This window comes from Podarcis pityusensis (genome assembly GCF_964106645.2).
Source record: "Podarcis pityusensis genome assembly, chromosome: 10".
NCBI classification, from domain to species: domain Eukaryota; kingdom Metazoa; phylum Chordata; class Lepidosauria; order Squamata; family Lacertidae; genus Podarcis; species Podarcis pityusensis.
In genome coordinates this window covers 42,366,692-42,393,935 of record NC_138035.1, presented here as the reverse complement: position 1 = coordinate 42,393,935, position 27,244 = coordinate 42,366,692, and the positions used below count along the sequence as shown (strand labels likewise).

The 27,244-nt window shown below is 41.3% G+C and overlaps 1 protein-coding gene across 4 annotated transcripts in view; it reads left to right on the top strand.

Moving 5' to 3' along the window:
* The window catches only part of SYT1 (synaptotagmin 1), a 343,326-nt gene that overhangs the window by 312,070 nt on the left and 4,012 nt on the right, over positions 1-27,244 (top strand). For all 4 annotated transcript variants that reach the window (XM_080971338.1, XM_080971335.1, XM_080971337.1 and 1 more), the window contains exon 9: positions 27,086-27,219. In XM_080971338.1, coding sequence (XP_080827464.1) covers positions 27,086-27,219 — 134 coding nt within the window. The remainder of the gene's footprint in view (positions 1-27,085; positions 27,220-27,244) is intronic.

The window sequence follows — 27,244 nt, the reverse complement described above, 5'->3', positions numbered from 1 at the left end:
TAACTGCCTCCATGTGGCAGGCAGTTTTGTCAGTTGGTCAGTTGGTCGGTTACTGCAAGGAGTATTAACTGGTAACTGCTGGGATGCAGTCTTCTCATGACTCACTACTATCTAGTACAGTGGTACCTCTGGATGCTAACAGGATCTGTTCCGGAGCCCCATTCGCATCCTGAAATGAACACAACCCTGTGCATGCGCGGGTCACGATTTGCCGCTTCTGCACATGCGTGTGACGTCATTTTGAGTGTCTGCGCATGCGCGAGCGGCGAAACCCGGAATTAACGCGCTCTGTTACTTCCGGGTCGCCGCGGAGCACAACCCGAAAATGCTTAACCTGAAGCTACTTCAACTCAAGGTATGACTGTTCTCTGTTATGTTCTCTGTTATGTAACCTATGTTCTTTGTTATGTAACCTAAGCATGCCTTCAGAAACAACTCTGTAAACCTGAATGAATCTGATAGTAAAGTAGTTTATCTTAATATGATTCAGATTCATGTGTGTTTTCTTTAAGAGGGACAGAAGGGGATTATCAACCAGGAAGGTATAATTCTCGATAGGACTCAAACGAGTTAGCAACCCGCTTGTTGCTGCATAAACTCAAACAGGGGATCGTTTAAACTCTGCTAAATTATATAAACGTTCCCACAATTTTATATGATACTGACCAGCTACTTCCATGTACTGCAGAAATATTTGGCTTCTGTGGGGCTATCTACATGTTTTGCTGTGGTTTGCATTGTCGACTTAGGTTTTCATTAGTTAGGGTTGCCATATTTCAAAAAGTGAAAATCTGGACACAAAATTTGCTGAGCTTTTCTTGGCAAAGTTGTTCAGATTTTTGACAAAATTGCAAAAAATATATATAGAAAATATGAAGTTTTGTCAACAACATGGGTTGCCTTACGTCTGGATTTCCACAGACATTTTTAGTGATTTCTGTCTGGACACTGCTTCCAACTGCAGTATTCCAGCTATGTCCAGGACATATGGCAACCCTACATTAGTGGAATTGTCAGATCAGCCTTAGACATTAGCAAAAGAGTTTCTTACACGTTTATTAGTTTGTCAGAGCCACCTAGTTGAACTTGTTGTAGCAAAGAATGTTGGTTTTAGCTCTGATCTTTGCACTGCAGCTCAGGCAACTTTTCCCATTCGATCCAAATGGTGGTTGCGTCTCACAAGATAATGGGGTCTGACAGCACTTTCCAGACAATCTTAATTTAATGGTGTGCTTTAAGCTGTGTGAAGTGCCATGGAAATGTACAAATATGTTTAAAAATAAATAGATTAATCAAATCAATCTCCAGCCCATATTCTTTCAAAGTGGTGTGTGGCCTTTCAGCTGCTTAGCTTTCATTAAAGTTAATGGCCAGTCTACAGAAGAAAAATAAACACTCTTCAGCTGGAAAACCCCCAGGGCTGGCCCCAGTCTTGAAAGCTCCTTGGTAGGACAAATGCTATTCATTTTATTATCTATTCAGGCATTCAAAGCAGAGAAAACTAACACCTGTGAATTACAGTTTTAACTAGTTTTATAGAAATGCATATCCCTTTATTGGAAGAGGGGAGAAATTTTGCCCCAAAGTGTTTGGCATATATATGGCACTGCAGGGGGAAATCAGCAAAAACAGATAGAAAGGTGGGGAAAGTCCTCTAAGGAGGGCAAAGAAGTATCAACCTCTTCATTGCTGGAATTGTTAAAAAGTTTCATTTCTAAAGAGCTGAAGAATTCAGATGATTGTTTTGTTGTTCGGTTGTTTAGTCGTGTCCGACTCTTCGTGACCCCATGGACCAGAGCACGCCAGGCACTCCTGTCTTTCACTGCCTCCTGTAGTTTGGTCAAACTCATGCTGGTAGCTTCGAGAACACTGTCCAACCATCTCGTCCTCTGTCGTCCCCTTCTCTTTGTGCCCTCCATCTTTCCCAACAGGGTCTTTTCCAGGGAGTCTTCTCTTCTCATGAGGTGGCCAAAGTATTGGAGCAATGAGCACTCAGGGCTGATTTCCTTAAGAATGGATAGGTTTGATCTTCTTGCAGTCCATGGGACTCTCAAGAGTCTCCTCCAGCACCATAATTCAAAAGCATCAATTATTTGGTGATCAGTCTTCTTTATGGTCCAGCTCTCACTTCCATACATCACTACTGGGAAAACCATCGCTTTGACTATACGGGCCTTTGTTGGCAAGGTGATGTCTCTGCTTTTTAAGATGCTCTCTAGGTTTGTCTTTGCTTTTTTCCCAAGAAGCAGGCGTCTTTTAATTTTGTGACTGCTATCACCATCTGCAGTGATCATGGAGCCCAAGAAAGTAAAATCTCTCAGTGCGTCCATTTCTTCCCCTTCTATTTGCCAGGAGGTGATGGGACCAGTGGCCATGATCATCGTTTTTTTGATGTTGAGCTTCAGACCATATTTTGCGCTCTCCTCTTTCACCCTCATTAAAAGGTTCTTTAATTCCACCTCACTTTCTGCCATCAATGTTGTGTCATCTGCATATCTGAGGTTGTTGATATTTCTTCTGGCAATCTTAATTCCGGCTTGGGATTCATCCAGCCCAGCCTTTCGCATGATGAATTCTGCGTATAAGTTAAATAAGCAGGAAGACAATATACAGCCTTGTCGTACTCCTTCCCCAATTTTGAACCAAACAGTTGTTCCATATCCAGTTCTAACTGTAGCTTCTTGTCCCACATAGAGATTTCTCAGGAGACAGATGAGGTGATCAAGCACTCCCATTTGTTTAAGAACTTGCCATAGTTTGCTGTGGTCGACACAGTCAAAGGCTTTTGCATAGTCAATGAAGCAGAAGTAGATTAATGAAAACACTGAAAATTAAGGGGGGGGTGTAAGAAAAATGGGAAGAAAGTGGAATACTTCTGTAAATCTGTATAATTTTTGTGAACCTCCCCCTCAGCCTTATCCCATTCAAGAAGATCTCCTGACCTCCAGGAGGAACTTTTGAGCGGGTTTGGTGCAAGGATGAGGGTGAGAATGCCACCTTTTTTTCATAACTTCTCTGCATCCAAGCCATTAGTTTTGAATGGCGTTCATCCAGATATTTATCTCCAAAAAGGGATTTTGAGCTCTTAGCAGATTAGCTTAGGTCATTCCATGTACAATATATAACTGGTTTGTACCTTTCAAACTGAACAACTTCTTTCAATACAAATGGTTCATTGTTAAGGTGGCATAACAGCTAGCTAAGGCTCCAGGAGAATTACAGTATTCTCCAAATGAGCAAAACCTTAATATATTTATTAAAATGTTATTGATTCAATTTGTTTTCAAGCCAGGTTTGAACTATCCTCTGTCAAGCCTAAGGTTTGAAGTCACTAAATAAAAGAAAAGAGGCGTTGAAAATCCTTGAAATGAAAACAAGCAGATGTTTGTTTTCTACACGAGGCTCATGTCAAGAAAGGAACTGGAAAGTATATTGAGCAATTAAAACTTGGGAGAGTTTTTGACTCAAATAACATATTCACTATGCTAGATAGTTACCGGAATTGTTGGAGCAGGAGGTGTTATGTAAATGCTACAGTTTGAAGACAAGCATAGCCATTTATTGTCATTTGTGCTCCACAAATCTGCATCTTGGAAGAACAACTTCCAGCCTTGCAGACCTTTTTCTAGAGCCCTGACTGACTCCAGCTACAAAAGCTGAAGCTGCTAAACACACTCTTGGGCTGGGATGTTATTTAGCAGGGTTTGTTAGAGGGAGGGTTGTTGCTGTTAATGCTATTCATTTTTTTATCTTTATTTTAGATCTTATGATATATGTAGAAATTGTTAAATTTGGTTGTGTAATTTTTGATGTTTTATTTATGGATTATGGCTACGCTTGTTATGTTTGTAACTATGTCTTTTTTCATGTTGTAAGCCGCCTTGATCATGATTCTCTATGGAAAGGCGGCATACAAATAAATTCATGGATGAATGGGTGTTATATAGAAAAGAGGGAATTATTTCTGATAGAGATTTCAACAGGATTTTAAAATTTGTCCTTGGTTACATCCACAAGAATATTTGCCAACATACAGTGGTACCTCGGGTTACATATGTGTCAGGTTAAATACACTTCAGGTTACAGAAATATTACAGAAATATTACCTCAGGTTAAGAACTTTGCTTCAGGATGAAAACAGAAATCGTGCTCTGGCAGCGCGGCAACAGCGGGAGGCCCCATTAACTAAAGTGGTGCTTCAGATTAAGAACAGTTTCAGGTTAAGAACGGACCTCCAGAACGAATTAAGTACTTAACCCAAGGTATCACTGTATTTCCTAAGGGTTTTAAAGGAAAAAAATCAGTTAATTGAGGTATGGAGATTCCTTTATCCTAAAGACAGGGCTTCTACTGTGTTCTAATATTGATCTTTTTTAAAGCATCACTTAATATCATATCAGAAGCTGTTAATGTGCAAATTTATTCAAGGCTGATCATGTGACAATATCTCTTATCTGGTCTGTAAATTTTGAATATCCAGGGGAGGTGGGGATATAACCATAATTCTAAATACTGTATAATAACAAACTTAATCATAGCATTTCATAATCTGTATCAGCGAACTCATTTATTCTCTGAATGCCATTGGTATTTATCTTTTAGTTCGCTACACTTTTATGTACATTCACTGCTTATTCTGTGATCCTCAAATTAGCATTTTTCTGACTAACCAGTGGATAAAAATCCCTTGAAATATGAACTGAAACAATATTTCCAAGGAGAATCAACTTCAGTATACGTGCAGGGCATTCTGAACTTATCAAAATGCCATGAATGTTCTTACCATGTTGGATGAATTATATGTGAGTTGTTAAAGGGTTTCCAGATTGCTTAGTAATTTGGGACCCCATAATCCTTGTGGCTTGCCCCTTGGCACCTTTACGGCATTACTAAATGTAATTCTAAAATAGATAACTTCAGATCTGTGAGAAGCAAAAACCTCTTTTTTGGGGGGAGGGGATTAAATGGCACAGAAAATACATCACTTATATACTAGAGATCAGAACGGATTATCATATTGATGCCTTCTCACCATGAAATCTGTCAAAAGAGTTTTAAGTGCAAATTCACTAGCGTTTTTTTCTGAGGGAAAACATTGTGGAAAGTAGCTGAATATATTCCAACCCTATTACTTTTGGAAACATTCTACATCATATATTTATTAGTTATTAAAGTAATGGAGAAGGCAAGTGGATAGCAAAATCTGAAAATGACACACAATTACTACGTGAGACGGTTGTAAGGATTCCATTTGATAGCCTCCGGAAAATAAATTCTTAGGAGGTGATAATAAAGCATGTTTTTTTTAATACTGCCAGCATCATTCACAGACATTATGCCAGCATCATTCACTTTCCCCCTGTAGCTCCCACCACAATTTCCCATACAGAAGTTCCCCATACCCTCTGGTACAGCTTTTCATGGGACACTTATTGCTGCAAGGCAAAGAAGTAATCAGCGAAAGTTTCTTCCACCTTCCTCTGGCATGAGTGGTACCCCACTGATGAGATGGATGAGTTTGGATGCATATCCTGTGCTCATCACTCATCAGTGGACTTGTGGCCAATACATTCATGGACTGAAATGGTCACAGTCCTGACCATTTATTGCAGGGAAGGTAGAAATGATTCCCACATACACAATGATTTCATAAGACCTGCTGAATTATTCATGAAGTGTATCCTTTGAAAAATATTGTATTTTATACTTCTGTCTGGTAAAAATGAAAGCTCTGCCAGTGATGGCTCTTTTGCCCAGTCAGGCCATGCTGTCCATTGGAGGTATAGCTGTCATTGACCTGTAAGTACCATGGAATTCAATGGGGCTTAGTCCTGAGTAGCCCTATTATGATTATGATTATGATTATGATTGTGATTGTGATTATTACTGCAACCTTGGTGATATCAGCACCATGTTCTAGCCAACTGCTTGGGATTGAACTTGGAACCTTCTGCTTCTACCAATGAGCTACAGTCCTTTCTCGAGTCAGGATTTTAAGGAATATCCAATAAATAATAGTTTTTTCTGCCATTTTTTGCTTCTCGCTATTCCTTTTTTGTTGTGATAGCTCTGTTGATGAAGTAGAGCACCTAACACCATAAAAAGGATTCACACACACACACACACACACACACAGATATATACATATACACACTCTCTCTCTCTCTCTCTCTCTCTCTCACTGGAATTATATTTATTATTCTACAGAGACCAGACTAGAGCTGTCCCACAAGGAAGAAGATGACCCATACTCCATTTCTTCCTTCTGTTCTATCACACATATTGGGAAAATGCAGTTATTAAATTAAAACACATGTTAGAACCATGAAAGGGCTGTCGTTTTTTTATCCCTCTGAAATGAATAGAACTACACAGTCTTCACAATATGTCAGTTTCAAAGTTTAATAAACTGTGCACAAAGTGAATGAAAGCTAGATGAAATGACATTTCTATTCTACTACAGATCTAATTATTTTTAATAAGCTTTGCCAAGAAGAAATTTTCAGTGGCTTTTTTGACAGTGGTGGCACATTGGCCTGTGAAATATATATGTATATATATTCTTGTCAAAACAGAGTTTTCTTGCTTCTTTCATTAAGATGAATTTACAACTGTATAGTTCAACTTTACCTGCAAGAGAATTCATTTCATTATTCCTATTTCATATGTCATTACCTCATGGAGAGAGTCATTGTTGCAGCAAGGTGATATGTGAAAAATAACATGAAAGTATCACCAATATTCAGGTCGCAGATGCACTCTTGCTATTAAGATACAGTGGTGCCTCGCAAGACGAAATTAATCCGTTCCGCGAGTCTCTTCGTCTTGCGGTTTTTTCGTCTTGCAAAGCACGGCTATTAGCGGCTTAGCGGCTATTAGCGGCTTTAAGAAAAAGGAAACAAACTCGCAAGAACTCGCAAGACGTTTCGTCTTGCGAAGCAAGCCCATAGGGAAATTCGTCTTGCGGAACGACTCAAAAAACAGAAAACTCTTTCGTCTTGCGCGTTTTTCGTCTTGCGAGGCATTCGTCTTGCGAGGCACCACTGTACATATATTCAGAGCAGCTTTTAAAACAGTTTTCAGCGAAATCTATGCACAAATAATAGAGCCTATATTGCATCTAACTTCTCGCTGTCAGTCTCATTAATGGGAAGAGCCTGCATTGTTATTTTCAGTGAAGAATGATGCCAGAAAAACTGACAAGAATTTCTTGATGGAATGCTGGAGTTGTGTCAAGGGCACCTCTTTGTTAGGTGATAAGAAAAATTACTTCTGCGGTAGAATTATGTTGCAAAGAATACCCAGAGAACTCCTGCTGGTCTTGCAAGGCATGTTTTAAGCTAATCAGCTACTTTTATTGACATTAAGATATCCATAGAAATAGGTTGCAGCACCTTGCCAATTACATAGACCAACTCTTCCAGGGCCTGAAATCTTGTTTTGATCTATATCATCAAACCAGATGCGGCAGACTGCAAAGAGGTGTTGGATAGGTGTAGAATGTTCTACACTGCTGAGGACAGTCCCCTATTTGAAGGGCTGTCCTTCCAAGATAAAGAGCCCTAAGCAGAAAGAACAGGCGGCTTGAGGTTGTCCATTAATAGCAGCAGAAGGCACAGACAAACAGGTCACCTTGTCACAGTCTTCCCCGTGCTAGAAAGAGTACAGTACAGAGATACTTCAGTTTACGAACTTAATCCATTCTGGAAATCCATTCTTAAACAGAGGCACGCTTTCCCTAATGATGCCTCCTGCCGCCGGTGCCCTTCCACCGTTCAGCTTCCATTCTTAGACTGAGGTAAAGTTCCCAAACCGGCACACTACTTCCAGATTTGCGGAGTTCGTAAACCGAATCATTCGTAAACAGAACTGTTCTTAAACCAAGGTATCACTGTATTACATTTCTATTTAAATTATAGCAATTGTTCCCCTCTCCCTCTCTCGGTCTCCCTCTTTCTCCCGCTCCGTCTGTCTGTGTGTGGAAACCCAAAGAGGGGGTGGGCATGCAAACCTCACATTTGCTGCAGCTTCTTTAGCATGATGCCTAAATGCAGCCACTTTGACCTGCAGCAGGGCAATACACTTTTTGGAAATATTTATAACGAATTACCAGGGCAGAGGGAATTGGACAACTGACTTTCTTAAATTTGAATTGTAGGTCAGGTTTCTATGGGATGCTTTCATTGTCAGCAGTTGTCATGTACTGGCTGGATACGGGGGGGGGGGGCAGCTGGAGGGAAGAAGGCTCAGAGCCAGGGGACTGGTGATAGGATAATGTGTGGTCAGAGGGAGTGGCCTGGGAGGAGGAGTTGTTGGAATCTGAAGAGGTACCGTATATACTCATGTATAAGCCGACTTTTTCAGCACATTTTTTATGCTGAAAAAGCCCCCCTCGGCTTATACTCGAGTGAGGGTCCCACCTGAGCACATTTCCAGCAGCCCCTCATCAGAGCAAGCTGTTTGCTGCCGCCGCTCGTGCCGCCGCCACTCTGCCAAGTGCTGTTCCTGTGCCTGCCCTTGCGAGCGGCAGAGGCTGTTGTTGGAGGAGGAAGGAGCAGCCCAAAAGCAGCCCTTTCGGGCTGCTTGTTCTTCCTCCGCCGCTGCCGCCACCAGCCTCTACCTCTCGGCAGCACCCTAGGTAGGTAGGGGGACAGGAGGGGCTGGGGCGGAGAGAAGCCCCCTCTGCCATGTGTGCATGCACGTGCACACACATGCACTCCAGCCCACCAGGAGGTTTGTAATGTGGTGAACCAGCTTATACTCAAGTCAATAAGTTTTCCCAGTTTTTTGTGGTAAGATTAGGTGCCTCGGCTTATATTTGTGTCGGGTTATACTCGAGTGTATACGGTAATAGGATTTAGTGAGCAGGAAGAGGCTATACAAAGAGCAGTCCAGAATCAGAAGCTGAAGTGGAGGCTGGAGAGGAGGTGAGCCAAGAAGCAGAGATGAGTTAGGCTGATGTCGAAGCCAGGCGGTCTCCCCCTGCTGCTGAAACCAGCTCTCCTCTCCTTGGTCTACCAGGACCAGGAGAGATATGAAGAGGGCAGAGCAGAGAAAGATGTGTCAGGTTTCAGGTTGCTTGAGAAGTATTGGGGGTGGGGAGGAGGCTTAGGCAACTGTGGGAAGGAGGAGATCTTCAGTCCTCACAACTGCTTAATTGGGATAGGATCTACTATGAAGTGTTGCTGTGCTCACTAGCCAGGTCTCCTGAGCTGTTTGCTTCTCTGAATAAAAAGTTAATTTCACACACACCGTGTGAGTTATTACTGGCATCTGCCCCTGACAGCAGTCCTAGCTAGTGTAAATGGAAGGAAACAAGGGGACTTTCCTGTCCCATGCTCCCATCCCCAGTCCCTCTTCCACCAAAAGAGTGACCCTCAACATGGAAGTGGATGCTGGAGGAAGGGAAATTAGTCCACCTAGCAGTTTGAAAGCACGTCAAAGTGCAAGTAGATAAACAGGTACCACTCCTGCGGGAAGGTAAACAGCGTTTCCGTGAGCTGCTCTGGTTTTGCCAGAAGTGGCTTAATCATGCTGGCCACATGACCCAGAAATCTGTCTGCAGACAAACGTCGGCTCCCTCGGCCAGTAAAGCGAGATGAGCGCCACAACCTCAGAGTCATTTGTGACTGGACTTAACTGTCAGGGATCCTTTACCTTTACCTTTAATGTTTTTTTTTTTGGATGCTATTGTAGGATGCAACCTATCAGTCTTCCAGTGAAGGAAACAGAAAACCCCAACACATTATGATATCTGTGTAGGGGAAAGATGCACAACATCATTGTCTGCCAAACCAGGAATCTGTTTCACCAGACAAAGAACTGGCCAGGGAGTACTATAGCAATATCATATATTTCTACCCCCAAACTCTCAGACAAAGCTGTTCATTGCAGACACCCGTCCTCTTTAGAAGGCAGAGGTATTTCTGTTGCTTAGCAATATATCACTCCAGCTATTTTTCTTCTTCTGAATTATCCACCCTTATTATGGTTTCCTGACTGTGGAAAATTACAGCTGCCCAAACCTGTGTTCACGTAGATTTTGTAGTGCATGATACTAAGCTTATAACAGTGCTCCTGTTGCAAGAAATAAGCTGATGGCACAGTCAGTATTCTATGTTTGAGGCCAGTAAGGTATGGCAGTCAGTTTTATCTGGCTTTAGACAAAAACATTTATTAGAAACCATCCACCAACATTTTTGAAAGCAAAGAGCCTCACTCACTCCAAATCCCTTAAGGCCGAATTGGTGATTGAGGAGCCACTGCAATTTAGCACCACCCTGCATTGCTGAGATGGTCTGAAGCACATGAAAAGGCTTGCTTGGTCTCTCACAGCATTATTGCCCCTGCCCAGAGTTGGTGATTTCTGCCATGGGAAGGAACCACAGTACCATCTCCTCCCATGTGGCCACAGATCCCGGAGGCATAGGAAGGAGATGTCCTGCAATTCCAGTGTAACAGAGTTGGGTAAATGGACCCAAATGCCTTTTATTTCCAATTCTGGCGCTTCACTTTTGGCTATTAGCAACTAGAAGAGGTTTCTTCTCTCCTCCTCGTCTGCCAATTCAAAAACTGGGGGCAGCTCTGGCAGCCTCTAAATAGACCGTACAGTTGGTGGGAGTTGCACATACCCTGTTGAGCAAGATTTTTGCAATCTACAGAGCTGTTTGGCACCTTCACATTGGATGTCATGTTTGCAGATAGCCCTTTTTTGTGTAAAACCCAATACGCGTAGGGTAGCCATGTGATTATTAACAACCCCCTCTCCCAACCCCTTCAAACAAAAAAGCCCTGGGAAATAATCGTGCATTTGGGGCATTTAGACATTAGATTTTATGCTGGTGGTATATTCCATTTCTAAGGAAATCCTGTAGACAGTGTTAATATAGGAAAGAAATCATTTTCTCCATTAAGGAATTGAAGTAAAAGAATAGCTTGCAATAATATGTCAGACTAGATGATAGATAGATAGATAGATAGATGATAGATAGATAGAAAGATAGATAGATGATAGATAGATAGATAGATAGATAGATAGATAGATAGATAGATAGAAAGAAAGATAGATAGTCAATCCTAAGGTTGCTTAATATTGTTACTTGCATAATTCATAATAGAGTCTAACAAAGAAAATATACACACAAAAATTCAATAACAGCAAAAATAATGCAGCTTCTAAATTAAGTGTTGACCCGAACAAAAATTCCCCAACTCCCCACCCCAATTCTCTCTATACATCCTAAGCAGCAGATGGACTGATCCCTTCCAACTCTCTGATTCTGTGAACTGAAGCAACAGTGCTTCTATGAACTAATAGCAACAGTGATATCTGGATCCTTCAGTAACAGCAGCAGCTTTTGTAGCTGGAGTCCATCTGCTCTCCCAGGCCAGGTAGAAATAAGCCTGCAGAGCAGGTCTTGCAGGAGTCACTGGTAAAATGGTCTCTGACCCCTTCAGCAGTAGCAGCAGGTGTAGTAGCTTGAGTCGATTGGTCAGAACCTTGCCAGCTGGAAATAGGCCAGCAAAGCATTTGGAATCTGAAACTGGAAACTTATGATGCATTTGTAATAAATCAATAAACAAGTGAATACAGATATGCAAGTACATAGTTCCTTTAAAAAGGCAACAGAACCACTAAACCTGTACTAGATTCCAAGTGAACTATGGTTTCAGCCAGCTCCAAGGCTGCACCCTGTTCTGACTAACTCCAACTAAAACCCTCCACCTCCTACTTTCTAAATTCAAATTGCAAGGCTGGATTCAACTGTGTTTCTGCCCCACTTGCCTTTCCAAGGTGTTGCCTTTCCAAGGGTTTGTTGGTATTTTATTTCAGTTGATAGAAAGAGATGCCCAGCTGCCCAGGAACATTACAGTTAAAGTCCCAGGCCAGTCATCAGTTGCCCATTCTCAGTAATCAAGGCAGCCCAAACTCATAAGATGACATTGGAGTCTATCCCTGTTCTTCACCAGTGTGCTCTGCTACAGACGACACCTATATCAGACACCTCTTAGCTGACAAAGAGCCCGAAATTAAAGGTCCGTGGCAAAGTACTGTTACATTGCAACAAGAATAAGACGAGCAATGATGTCTACAAAGGAGTTCAAACTGTAAACATCGAAGGAACGATAATAAACAGTAGCGACTCCTGAATTGAATTTTAAAAACTTAAAACTCGAAACCTGGTCATAAATATAAGCACCAATTCTGTGAATTGGCCATATTTTTACTGTTACTTGTAGCACAATACTACTCTTAATGTCATATTTTATAAATTGCTTCCTGGTCATTGACCGTATTAAAGATATTTGATTTGATTTGAGTGTGCTCTGCTAGCCCAATTCCCCTCTGAGGACAACAGACCCCTGTGTCAGTGGAATGGAATGTTAATGTCTACAATTTGAGCAAAAGATCTATACATTTTAATCATCCTCCCCTTTTCCTTCCTTCCATCCTTCCTTCCTTCCAGCAGTGACACAATGAGATAAATAGTTTGCAGCATCTCATTTATTGGAGATGCTGTGAAGTGCATACACATTTATGTGCTGATGTTCAATATTATCTGGTACAGCTCATATCCAAGGGCAAGTATCATTTCAAAATATGTAGCTTAAATTATATTTTTATGAAGTATAAGGCTGCTTTCCTATGGAAAAAAGTTACAGAGCTTAACAGTTCCCTCCCTAAAAAAATAAATATTTTTTTTTTATTTCAAAGACAACATTGTTAAGTCTGGAGCACTGCATACACCAGCTTATGTGGACTAACAGGGCAGTTCTTTTCATGCCTACTCAGGAGTAAAAGCGGAATCCTAACCATATGTACTCAGAAATAAGTCCTGTTGAATTCAGTGGGACTGGGTGTGTACAGACCAGTGCTATTATTCTAGAAAAAGAGGTGCCAGAACTCACCATGAGCACCTGTTCTTTTAGAATGGCAATGACGCCGACCTGAGAGGGGCTGGAACTGAGTTTCAGCAGGTTCTGGCTGAAAAAAAAGCCCTGGTACACACCATATATTTAAAGCACATTTCTACCTCCCCAAAAGAATGCTGGGAACTGTAGTTCACCCCTCAGAGAGTTACAATGCCCAGCACTCTTAACAATCTATGGTCCTCAGGATTTTTTGAGGAGCGGTGGTTTAAATGGGCTTTAATGTGTTACTTAGGGTGAAGGGTGAAGCCTCAACCCCATTAAGTTCTGTTGAATGTACTCCCATGTCTGTGGTCTTATGCACACTTACCTTGGAGTAAGTCCCATGGAACTCAGTGGAACTTATTTCTGTATAGGCTTGTAAGTGTTGAAATTGATAACTTACATTGAAAAAGTGAAATGCAAGATACAGGATTCATCTGAGTGACTGCAAAACCTGCAGATTTCTAACAGCACAAATCAGCTTCTTCAGTTACAAGATTAATAGTAGTTGTGGTGGTTGTAATTTCATTGAAAGGCTCACTTCAAAAATATGATTATTCATTCACAAGGCATACAACAACAACAAAAAGAGAGATTCTTTGTATTTAATGAAAGTCCAAGCACAGCTAAATATCCAGGCCACAATTCATCACTGATCTAGGAATGATTAAAGTCATTGGTTCTTTTGTGGTTACTCTTTGCTGGATTGTGGCTCTAGTTTTAAGTGATTAAATTGAATTTGAAAATCTCGTGCTTCAAGATGGTTGTTGGACTTTTTTAAAACCACAGTTATTTGGTTCTCTCAGTAACTGTGTTATTTATTTGACTGGAAGGCGAGCACATTCCCACTTTATTATATCCACTCAGCTGTGGGCTTATGTACATTTTCATTCCTAATATGGTAGCAGGAGAGGGTTTTGTCTGAGTTCCAGAGTACTGTTTCCAACTTATGGAATGCCATGAAAAAAGAAAAGAAAACAGTACAGCAGTGACAAAGATGTGTACTTTTGCACTAATAAAGAGCTGGAAAAGGATAACATGAACTTAGAAGCTTCACCTTTGTTATTTTTACATTCGCCACTTCATCTTCAGCTTTCCATCAAGGCATGAAATGTTTCCAGTTGTGTTAAACAGACATCCTGGAACATTTCAAAGTTGACTTTCTCTAGAAATGTAAGTTTCTCTTTTTTTATTTTTGCCATGGCACAAAGGGAGAAATGCAAAATTAGAAACTTCACCCCCCTCCACCCCACATTTGTCCACGATCCACTTTCTGTGCATCAATTATACTGTTGTTGTTTTGTCTTAGTGGAAATTCAAGAGTGGATGGAAGAAAACTGAATTTTAACAAACTTAACAAACACCAGTCTTCTTCAGGGTCACTTTAGAGTAGCGTCGGTTGACTCAAAACAGAAACTCATTTGGTATAGCCAATCTAAGGAAGAGACTCCTGAGAAAGATGTAAAGATTCTCTGGATTGTGATGACTTTACAACACCCCAGGCAGAGTACTTGTTATTTGGTTTATTTATTTAATGATGGCAAATCCATCATGACTCTAGGTATTGTCTCTTAAATATGAGTTATTAGGCTTGGTCCTCCAACAATAGGCAGAGACATGGGCCTGCAGTGTAGCCTGAATAAACATTAAGGAGACTTCATCCCTCTGCAAAAATTCATGAAAATGAAACCCTTCTTTCTGGGCTGAATGCTCTCCTTTCAACAATAAGTCAGTTCCTTCTAAGAACTGACGGTCCCCAGAAGCTGTTGGACTATGACTTCCATATCAAGGCAGACTATTGGTCCATCTAGCTCAAAATCGTCAACACCAACTGACAAAGTCTAGAATTTCTTTCAGACCTACCTGGATAGACTGGGAATTGAAAACCACTGCCCTCTCCAGCTTATAACCAGCTCCACTGAACCACCCAAACTGCTATGTATATGGTTAAAGAGGCCACAACTTATGTAGCATTGTGGTTTCTAAAATGTATTATAAGAGTTACCAAACATTGTTTTCCTCTAACATAACACCCTAAATGTAGCAGTTGTCAAGCTACAAGAATGGAGATCCGAAGCTCATTGTGTACTTCACAATTAGAGGAATGCATGTTGCTGCTTTAAGGGGAAGCCCTTATGTCCAGGGTCTCAAATGACTCAGCTTCACCACCATTACATTACATTAAATTAAATTGAGGGTAATTTTAAACAAAACCAGAGGATGATATTTCACTGTTTTGACTTAAGGGCTCCAAGTACGTACTTCTGAGCACCATAGTTAAATTCCTTTCTTTCTTTCTTTCTTTCTTTCTTTCTTTCTTTCTTTCTTTCTTCTTTCCTTCCTTTCTTTTTGACTGTAGCATGATAGAAAGAAATATATAGAAGAGGTTTCTTAGTAGAGCAAATATTACTTTCACATATTAAAAGTATTTAACCAAAGCACCCTTTTGTCTATGGTAAGCATGGGCTTTTTCTCTTTCGTTGTGTGTAAGTGTGACATTTTGATTACCAGCAAAATGGGCTGAAAATTTTCCTTCCATTTCCACCCCTGACACACCCTATTATCAGTCAGAAAACAGGGGAAATTATTGCTGTCTATGGCTGCACAACCCTGCTACAAGACACTATACTTGCGCTCCTGAAATGAAAAAAAAAAAATGAGGCACATTTTGCAGCTTGCCCAATATCCTCTCTTGCTTGGGGGTGGGCACTAGGTGAAGATTTGGATGGGGGCATGAAATATTGTGACATCATTTGCAATATCCCTCAAATACACCAAGTGACTTGGGTACAAATCCCTATGCAAATATTGGTGCATCTTACAGAATTAGGATTGCCTTAAATATGCTGAAATTCCCCCAGTCCTCCCCGTGTCGAACCGATGGCATTTCAAAGGTGGTTGGGCTCCATGCATGCTTTATGAGCTGTTTGCTTTGTCGTATCAGATGGCTCCTAGATTAGACTATGTCAAGATCTTGTCTCAACTGAGCAGCAGACAGGAGTATGCTGAACTCTTCAAATTTAATCAAGGTAGTCAGTGAACCACGAGCTCTGTCTGCTCACCCACTTTTGCACCGAATTGGATATCTGCTGTTTAAATTGTAGCAGGTATCTGAGCTGAAAACTATCATGTACCTTCATGTTTCTGATGCCTTATGTCACGTTTCAACGCCTCCTCAGTGAAAGTGATGTACAGCAAGTAGCAAAACTGTTACGTGCCAATCCGGAATCCATTTGTGTCACTGAATGCCTGGAAGAATTTGAGACATCCTAAGATTCATGAAGGCATAATCTGCTGACCACATTATCACACACAATTTCTGCCTCTCCCCCCCCCCCTCTTGCCATCCATATAATACAATGTATGATTTGCAGTGCTATCCTGTATGTGTCTCCTCAAAAGGGAAGTCTCATTGTGTTCAATAGAGTTTATTTCCAGGTATGTTGGTATAGCAAGGATGAGGAAACTGTGGCCTCACATCTCCCATTATTCCTGACCATTGCCCATACTTTCTGGGACTGGTGGGAATCGGTGCCCCAAAACCAGAACTGGATTAAGACCTTTAGAGGCCCTAAGCACTTAAAAGATTTTGATGCCCCCAATATATATCTTAATTCAAAATGTAAACACATGAGCCTTGGTGGACCGAGTGGCAGTTTACCAGTTACCAGATTCTAATGTTGTTGTATTCCCAAGATAAATGTATATCATTAATCTTGATTATTACTACGTTGTTGTTGTTATTTTGCTATTATTGTGTATATATAGTATGCATTTTTTTTTCATTTATTGTGAGAGCCTTTTTTATCAGCTGCACCATATGGTCCATAGTAAATCTGGCAGTGGAAGATTTCTATGGTGCCCCTCTTCCCTTGATGCCCTAAACATGTGCTTATTTTGCTTAATGGCTAATCAGCTCTGCCCCAAACACCTGGAGGGCTACAGACTCTCCACCCTGTAGCATAGGATTGCAGCTTAAGCCACTGAAGATGCAATCCTATGCATGTTCACCTGTCCATTCAATGGGGCTTATGCCCAGGCAGCACATTTACAATTACACTTTGTGCACTTTCCTTTGATCTTGCCCTGAATACTCACCTATAGATAATCCCTCTGCATCCATTCTGTGTAGGAGGCAGGAAACTTGTCTTGCACTTGCCTGTGAATTACTAAGCGGACCAGAGTGCTGAGGCATAATGGATTTTCCATCTTCCTAGCAAATGTCAAGAGCTGTGTGTATCTTTTTGAGGTCATCAATAAGCCTGTCCTGTTCACAGAATTGCATAGCTTTTCGCAGCCTCCTGCTTTCCAAACAGAACAATGAGTTGCTTCATATATAGATGCTGAGTTAGGAAGCTGTAAGGGCATTAGCAGTATGCCTGAGCAATTGGAGTTAGCTGTTTTGCACAACTGCATTGCCTTACTGGTTGGAACAGAGCTTTCCAAACTTTTCATGTCAGTGAAACACTTTTTCGACATGCATCATTTCATGACACAGTAATTCAGTTTTACTAGCAAACCAGAGGTTAAACTAACCCCTTTCCAGCCCTGGAAGGGGTGCTGGGAGCATTCATGCAACACACCTACACACTGCAGCCGACACACTAACATGTCACAACACACAGTTTGGAAAGCTCTGGGTTAGAAACTCATTTAATTGGCTTGGCAGGGGAGGGGGGAGAGAGAAGCACAACTTTAAGGAAAACAATAGCCCTGACCTCACTTCATGCAAATGTTGTGTATATGTCTGAGATCGAAAAGGAGATGCACATCTTTCTGAATAATCTCTTATACTGCTCTTAACCTAAAATGTGGCATTGCTTGCTGAGAAATTCATAACTGAGCTGGATGAAACTCTGAATTTCTTCAGTCACAGATGCTTCAGGAAGAAATGCTATGCCTGTATTTTATATTCTTTCTGCAGAGAAATGTCTTTGATTTGATACTTTTGACCACATTGTCAGACATCAAAGAGCTGCATGTTTACCGAAGCTTAAAAACCTTGTCAATAAAACAGTAACCTTGTCAATACAAGAATGGCTATGGAAATTTGAACAATATTACAGATGGTTTGTCCTTTGTGGTTGGAATCTGTGTCATTTCAAAATTACATGCATGGAATGTTTAATTCCTTGTCTGCGTTTTGAATATTTATATTGTATATAATTCTCAAATCCCACCAGTTCCTGCCTCAGCAGAGGACGATTGGGTAAAAATATTACCTCTTATTGTTTGCAACAATTTCCAGAGGGGTACCTGTGTTAGCCTATTTCAGAAAATAAAAGAAATACTTTCATGGCACCTTAAAGACTAACAAATGTATTATGTCCGAAGCTTTCATGGATGACATTTAAGCTTTTACATAGTGGTCACTGACAGTATTATTATTATTATTATTATTATTATTATTATTATTTACACTTCATTTCCTTCTGACTTCACTGTTTACAGTTTGTTTCTCAGTGCCCGTGTCTTTATGTGCATACGCACCTGCATACACACATACCCACCGAGGATCATATGTAATACACATTTGTTAGTCTTTAACAAGTGTGGTGTAGTGGTTAAGAGCGGTAGACTTGTAATCTGGTGAACCAGGTTCGCGTCTGTGCTGCTCCACATGCAGCTGCTGGGTGACCTTGGGCCAGTCACACTTCTCTGAAGTCTCTCAGCCTCACAGAGTGTTTGTTGTGGGGGAGGAAAGGAAAGGAGATTGTTAGCCGCTTTGAGACTCCTTAGGGTAGTGAAAAAGCGGGATATCAAGTCCAAACTCTTCTTCTTCTTTAAGGTGTTTAGGGAAGCTTTTAATGTTTGATGCATTACTGTATTTTAATATTTTGTTGGAAGCCACCCAGCCAGATGGGCAGGGTATAAATAATAAATTGTTGTTGTTGTTGTTGTTATACTCTTTCTTATTTTTGTCTGGAGCGAGTCATAGGAATGCTTGTTTGTACTAAATGAATCGTGTCCCTTACTCTTTAAGAATGACCTTTTCCCAGTCAGCCAGATATTCCACTGAGAGTGGCCAGAGCACCGACATGTTCACAGGACCATTTTCTCACCAGAGATTCTGTGCTAGCAACCAAAACTAGGTTGCAGCTCTGAATTGTAAGCAATATATGAGCCTTGTTGAGGTGTTAGCACAGATCCCTGGATGGATACTAAGGCTATGTATCCATTGCATTTGAAACTCACTCATTCTCGTCTCCCATCCACCACTGGGCTCATTGCTAGCCATAGGCATCCTTGCACAGATTCGGCATGTTACCACCAATGCAAGCGAGTGGGTGCATGGATGAGACAGAGAAGAGCAAGTGCCCTTATGGGAGTGCTTTCTTTATGCTCAAACAACATCTGAGTGCAAAGTGAGTGCAGAGTCAGTGCGCTAAAAGATTGTGTCCTCACCATTTGGGTGTTATTCAGCTGCCGGTGAAATGAGTGGTAAGTTGAAGATTGGGCCACTGCATAAACCTCCAGTCTTGTACTGACACTAATATTTATGTGGTGGTTTCAATTACATATTTTCAAATTCGGTTCAAATTAAAATTCAGGCAGTGTTGAAACTTCAAGACACATGTGAACACCAGTATTAATATATTGGTGTGTATGTCATATACATATTTGTGTTCACTTTTACGTTCTACTTCAACACTGCCTGAATTCTCATTTGAACTGAATTTGAAAATGCCAAGATTCCTTTAGCTTAAAATATATCTGTCTATACAGTGGTACCTTGGGTCTCGAATGTAATCCATTCCGGAAGTCCATTCGACTTCCAAAACGTTTGAAAACCAAGGCATGGCTTCCAATTGGTGCAGGTGCCCCTGAAACAATAGCCGACAGCCACATCGGACATTCAGCTTCCGAAAAACGTTTGAAAACTGGAACACTTACTTCCGGGTATTTGGCATTCGGGATCCGAAATGTTCGAGTACCAAGGCATTTGTGAACCAAGGTTCCACTTTATATGTTTGTGTACAATATCCCACACCACTTACAAGTGTCACTAGGCCCTAGGAGAATATTTTGGGATGGGGGAACTGCAGAAGGATTGGCAAGTCGTGAAAGCTCTGTTCAATGAACATGATCTCTTCCATCCACACAAGCAAAGTTAGGATCCAAGTCATTTATTTAGGACATAGATTATTTTGTATGGTTGTTTGAAGCATTATTAATGCACTGTACCTTCATTAGTATCCTGCATATAAGTGCTTTTAAAAATCCACATTTAGTTCAATCTACACACTGGAGTTTGGAAAGTGAAATGTTTCTCGCCCACTCCTGCCTTTTCTCCCTTTCTGTCTACTTTCAAGGCATGACTGACAAGCAGCCATGTCAATTTTGAACACTGGGGCCTGTTTCCTGGTTGATGAGTGGAGACAGGTTTATTGCTTTAAACTGCAGAATTTTATTATAACCACATTTTCATAGCAATTGGGCTGCTTTCCTTTTATACTTGAAGTGTTGTCTCTGGATTAAAGCATGAAGGTTTCTCAATTGCTTATGGCTTTATTCCAATCTATTTCACTTAAAATTTATTTTGCTAAGTGTAGGTAGTTTATGGTGGGCTGGCAAGATTCTCAGGAGACCAATCTTTTATTTTTGTGATGCATTTGATGGAAAGGGGAGAAATAAGAGGAGATTGCCTGCTGCTTTCCTTTTAAACAGCTTCACCCATTTGCACTGCCATACTTGTATTGTTCTGCTTGTGTAATGAAATATTATAAGTGGTGGAATCCTGTGGATAGAACTATTAGAATAAGCCTTAGGCCATTATGAACCATTCTGTTTTGACAGTCTGCGGTTAACAATCCCAGACTGAAATTCTCCAAAGGGAAGATCATTGACTCTTTGTCAATTTTATAACACTGTTTTTCCTGACACTGTTCCAGCTTCACAATCCAGGTGTGTTAGCTCTTCTAGATGGAATATCGTGTGTGCAAAAGGATGCTGAGTGGGAGGCAGGGAAAGCGAGAGATGTGCCCTTGTATGTTAGGCAGACAAATTCTCCTCAGGTACAAAGTATATGGAGTTTTAAACAAATGCAGGGGCAGACCTTGGATGGTTTACAATGCATTACAAGCCTTGGTGGACAGAAAGCATAAAAACCTGTACTTGTGCTTTCAGTGTAACATCTGCCATGGTGTTGCTCCTTCACAGAGTTAGTGTAAATGTCTTATATGTGTATATGGTAAGTTTATGCATCTCACCACAGAAGAAATGTGCTTGGTGTCTTCATCAGACATTATGCTGGAAGCACAAAGAAATATGCTTGGCCTTCTACTCCCCCAACTTTCCCAGTGAATTACCTAATGTCATGCGTTCCCCTCACCGTCTTAATACATCCCATAATGTCTGAAGTGGCTCTCCAAATAGGAAATGAATCAGGGATCAGAGCTTTGCAGGCAGTTTAGTAGCCAGCCCACCCTGCTTATGGAAGGAAGAATATACCTCATTCCATAGTTTTGCTCCTTTTTGTCATAGCTTTAGTCACCAAAAGGCTGTGTGTGTGTGATTAGGCCAATAAATACATTTCTAGATAGAATGCTAGTATGTATTTACAGACCCTCCACATGTCCCTATTTTCCAGGAATGTCCCTGATTTAGAGAAGGTTTTGTCCCAGGTTATGATTTGATCCTGGAACGTCCCTATTTTCATCAGAGAAATGTTGGAGGGTATGGAGTTATCCGACTCCTGAGCCGTCTGAAGGCAATCCTGTATAAGGAAGGGTTTTTTAAAAAATGTTTATTGTTTTATTATGTTTTTATATATGTTGGAAGCTGTCCAGAGTGGTTGGGGGAACCCAATAAGATGTGTGGGGTATAAATAGTAAAATTACCATTATGGAATGGGACGTCCCTATTTTCACTGGAGAAATGTTGGAGGGTTATGTATTTATCCCTAAGACACCATCAGCCATTACAGGTGCAACACTTTGCCATCCGCATGTTCATTTTGTCACAGAAAGCAAAGCATACAATGCTGTGATTCAGTACAAGCAGACAATAACACTTATGCAATCTGGAAGTACTCTGGCTCCTGCACGGTTTCTCTGAAAAGTTGCCTTCCATTGCTGCTGTGCTTCCCCAGAGAGTTCAGTCCCCCTCTGCCCCCAGTTTTCCTTCCCATTCTGAGGGTTTCCTTGTGCAAACGAATATTGATTCAGACAACCCACGCATGTGATCGCTATAAACTCATTAGAGGTTATTTCCGAGGCCTTAATTATCCCTTCCCACACATGAAAACACACAGGAGGGAAAACGTTAAAGGCAAATTATCCATGGCTTGAAAGCCATGAACAGCACACTGAGTCATCCTCTCACAGGAGAGAGGTTTGCTAGCCCTGAAGTAAGTCTGTTTTGAAATCTGTGGGAGAAAGAAATGAAGAAGGAAAACACACTCTCAGACAGATCTGAAAGCAAGTAAATATGAAAGAGCTTCCTACAACATTTCGCCCTGTGGGGAGCCATGATGCCAGCAATTCCACAACCACATCTCTGTCCAATGTCTGGCTTCCTGCAGAAAAGGAAAAGCATGACAGATGCTGTTGGTATCAAACCATTAGTGGAAATGTCCTAACACAACACATAATGGCTTTGCTGTACAGTGGACACGATCATTTGCCAACTGTCTGTTACCCAGAAAGCCCTGACTGGCTGTATAGTCCTTTGAGGAGCAATGGTAGACAACTCTGTGCCATTTTCCTCTACTGGCATGATTGAGGGAAAAGTCCGTTCACCTTTTATCTGGTGTATGGCGTTGCAGCCAGTCAGCCAAGCCTCAACAGTTTTCCGGCATAGGGGGAGGTACACTGCTCCTCCCCCCCCCCCGCCCGCACGCGTCACAGCCGGTCGCATCATCTGTGCTGTGGACAGCCCCAGCCAATCTGTCGCTAGAGTGGGTGTGGCCATGGGCCATTTAATTTTGGTGCGGCCGGCCGGCTCCCTCTTCCTTGCCTCTTGTTTTTCTCAAAATATATGCCCTGATTCAGTGACCCCTTCATTGCCTCACTATTGAAATGGGAGCCTGATTCCTGCCCCCATTATGTTTATCTACAAACTTAATGAACTTATCTATGTTTATCTGACCCAGAGAAGATTCCTGGAAGGAAGGGTTGTGTTTTCAGAATATAACTTTATGACCATTTCAGATTTGTATTATGAAACGGGATGCTTAAGAACTTTGGTGCCATCACTTAATAAGTATGCCTAGGATTGTGCTGCAACTACTAATCAGGCATTAGAACAAGGCAGTGCTAAGAGGCAGTCCTGAGCTGCGTTGCCCAAAGCAAACAAGTTAACGTTGATGTGGAAGGTTCATTAATAGGTGAAGACCAACCCGCCCACTTCCAACTCACAAAATAATGATCTAGAGCTGACTGTGGCCATGCCCAGGCAACCTCTTTAATGAGCATTTCTCCTGTTTTGGTGGTGTGGAGATTAGACAATGCTCCATCAAGCATTATCCCACACTTACCAATGCATTTCCCTATTGCTTTGCTTAGGACAAAAAAACCCCAAACCCCAATCTTTTGGGGAACTTCTGGACTAAGACATTCGGCCATCAAGGGTGACCTTGGGCCAGTCACTGTCTCTTAGCCTAACCTACCTCACAGGGTTGTTGTGAGGATAAATGATAAAGGAGGATAAAGGAGAACTATGTCTGCCACCTTGAGTTCATTGGAGGAAAGGCAGGATATAAATGTAATAAATAAGAAATAAAATAATGATAATGTAATTCCAGATCTTCTTTAATTTGAGCAGACTCAGTTTGCCAGGATGTAATTGAATTTCACCCCTAAATGTGACAGCCTGGAAGCGCTATATACCTTGACTATAGATACCTCAGTTCATGGGAGTTGCAGGCATTTATTAAAGGCTGTCATCTTTATATTTGTGTTCAGGAAATATTCAGATGTAGTAATCTTGTCCCACCCTAGCCAACTTTTTCCATTCTAGGCATTCAATCCAAGTGAAAATTCATGAATTCTAAATTTTGCTATTTCTGCAAAGGCTTCATTAAGTACTGATCACCTACAACTTAGGTTTCACCTTAAAAACCACTGTCAATCAGGGGCTCCATAGTTCCAGCTTTTGTTAAAGGAATATTTCATTTTCATTGTGCTGCACTCCACAGATTCTATCTTGTCCCTGTATATTTGATGCTGCTGATATAGGTGACTCATTTAACCATGGCGTATTGTCTAGGATAAACCTGGTTTGTCTCTTGAATGTCATATGTACAATTTTTTCTTTATTATCTACGAGATTAAATATTCCTTCTCAAGACTCTTGCTGTGGGTATTGGAGCTGTCTTTAGAAGACGTGCAGCAGTGTTTCTAAGATCAAAATCACTGTATTTACTGGCAATTTGACATTACCTCAACTTTCATTTCATATGAGACTCGAATCTTTTGTTTGCCTCTAAATAATGGCTGATATCTTTGCCTCTAAACTTTGACAAAACAAAGCATGTCAACTTGAGTACCCTGCTGCTTTTAAAAGCTTCTTTATTAGCCTCCCTCGAGACGTTCTTGTAAAATCAGTAATGCACAATATAAATTGTACATTTTTCAGCTTTTGAATTTCCGTGCAGTGAATATTAATCAGGGAAACTGAAAAATCAACTTAACCCTTTCCATAGAAGGACAGTGCCAACCGCCACCTCCACCCCACCCGCCTGACTTCACACTGTCCTCTCAGCAGGGCTTTATTGAAGCTGCAGTCTTGCATCATCCTAAAGCAGTCTTCTTACATCCAACAATCAGCATACAGAGGTGGGATTACATACAGGGGAGAAGCCAGTGTGGGAAAGTCAACCATACCTCTTTACACTAGCTGGCTATAGACCAATTCGCCAATGCTCCATGTCTCGTGACGCTGACTCATCACATGATACTGAGTTAGCATTTCCACTTAACACGGAGTGTTAACTGCTTGATACCCACAACAGTTGTTTCCTCCTCCTCCTCAAACTCTTCTCCACCTCTACCTCTTGAATGTCACGGGCTTTAATAAATTAAAACTAAAACTACTTGTGATATACTGACAGTGGAGCTTTAGAGAAATGGAACAGTGTAGTTTTTTGTCTTCACAGGTTTAAGCTGAACACATTTAAACGTGTCGTTCATTTTTAAACCAGTCATTCAAAGCTGTGGTGCTCAGGTCATAGTGTGGGTGGGGGAATCTATGTTGAGAAAAGACCAAGCAAGGTTTTACATCTTCACAGTCTACCTTCTAATACTAGCCTGATTCATTTATTCTCAGGTATATAAGCAGCTGAGACTAGAAAGCATTTAGCTGACTTCTCTTCCGCTGTTTCCTTTCCCTTACAAAATTGTTCTGTTATGTAGTTGTAGCTAGCATCCGTCTGTCTCAGGAGACCAATGGAGGAGTCCGCCTTTGGGGCTTGAGTCAAACTGTTGGAAGGTTCCAACTCCTGCCATGGCTGTAGAGACCAATATGGGAGGGACGTCTATTGTTGTGGCTGGGGCAGATGAAGGCATCTGGTTGTATGTCATTTCTTTTAAGGAAATGCAACACAAACCAAGAGTGCTGTGCAGCCATCAGGTCTATAGAGCAAAGTCCTGTGAATTGTGGCTCAATGCTCACCCTGTGGCTTAATATTTCAAGATACATCTACACAATAACACAAACACTCTTCCAATTCAGAGCAAAACTGGATGTTCAGGAAGAAGCCACTGAAAATGATTGTATGATGGGGTAGGAGTCAACTGCACACTCACAGTGTACTGATAGTGCCAGCCCACATTTGTTGGAGGAACAGTACACTGTAGACCCAGAGCCCTCTAAAGGGCATGAACCAGAGAAGGCCATGGACAGCTACATCGTTGCCCAGCTGCCTAGAGCCATAGAAGACTCTTGGCTGCAGTAAGGCATAAAGGAGTGTTCAGAGGAATCCAAGGTCCACTTTAGAAGCTGAGGGGGCCAGGGGCGTTGGAGAATCTGAGATACCTCCTCTCTTCTTGCTGCACCTTGTGTCAATTTCATTTCCTCCCCACACCAGTATTCAACTATTTCTTACTCAGAGTTGACCTATTAAGTTATATACAAAGAAGTACAAAATTAGCAGGGCTAGGCACAAACAGAAATCCCTCCAGGAAATGTAGCCAAATCTATTAATTTCAATAGGCCTAATGTACACTCATAGATCTCTACCATGCGGGGGGGGGGAGACCATGGTCCAATCAGGGTCCAATCAGGAAGCAGGGCTAGCCCATTCAGTGGTGCGCTCCCCACAAACATTATTTTAATGCATGAAAGGAAAGGCATCCAAACCTCTCTATAATCAGAATGTAGTAAAAGTGGAATTGGCTTGCTGAATCAGATGAAGGTGCCTTTAGTCCAACACTTTGTCTGTCCAACCATAGCTCAACATATGTAATTTGTCAGCCCCTTGCATCTTGCCTTGGGTAATGAGACTACCACCACCCAGGAGCAGGGAAGCGCCATTTGTAGCCATTATATGTATCATGGTTAATGTCTGTCCATGTGAATCTCTCTTTTCCTTTTGGAAAGCCATTTAAACCAGAAACCATCACCACCTCTTGCAGTGAATGATGCAATTCTATTTAACTACTTTGTTTTCCTGTGCTACAAGTGAATAAAGATGGGGGGGGGCAATGTGTTCATCTGAATGTGTTGTCTGGCTTTCGCAATGGACTTCTTTGAGTCCATCTCTAATAGGAACAGGTGAGAGAAGAGTAACCCTCACTGCTTCTGAACTTACTCTTTTCTGGAGCCTTGCACGTTTGTAGGGCAGCAGTCACTAATAGGGGAAGGTCAGTTATCCACATATTTAGGAAAGAAATTTTGCCCTTGTAGTGTTCCTGTCAAGCAGTGACACCTCAGCAGCCTACCTACAGGCAAATATTTCCATGCAGAGGCAAATTAACACAAGGAGCTTCTCTGACTGTTTGCACAATCCTGACTTTGCAGGATGCTGATCTTTTGGCAAAGTTGCATTATTGGAACATTTACTTGACAATTTATCTTCTATAAATATGGATTTGCTTGAGAAACATTCTGTGAGTCTCCTGCCTCTTTTCCCCCTCCTTCCTCTTTTGACTCAAGGATTATCCTCATTAGAGGACACACTATATTAACCAGGGCACCATTTCCTAACAGCCTTGTTTTTCTTGTCATTGCTCAGATCCCTATGTGAAAATTCATCTGATGCAGAATGGAAAGCGGCTGAAGAAGAAGAAGACAACAATTAAAAAGAACACTCTGAATCCCTATTACAATGAGTCTTTCAGCTTTGAAGTACCATTTGAGCAAATCCAGGTAATGTCAGACATCAGTTTCTTCC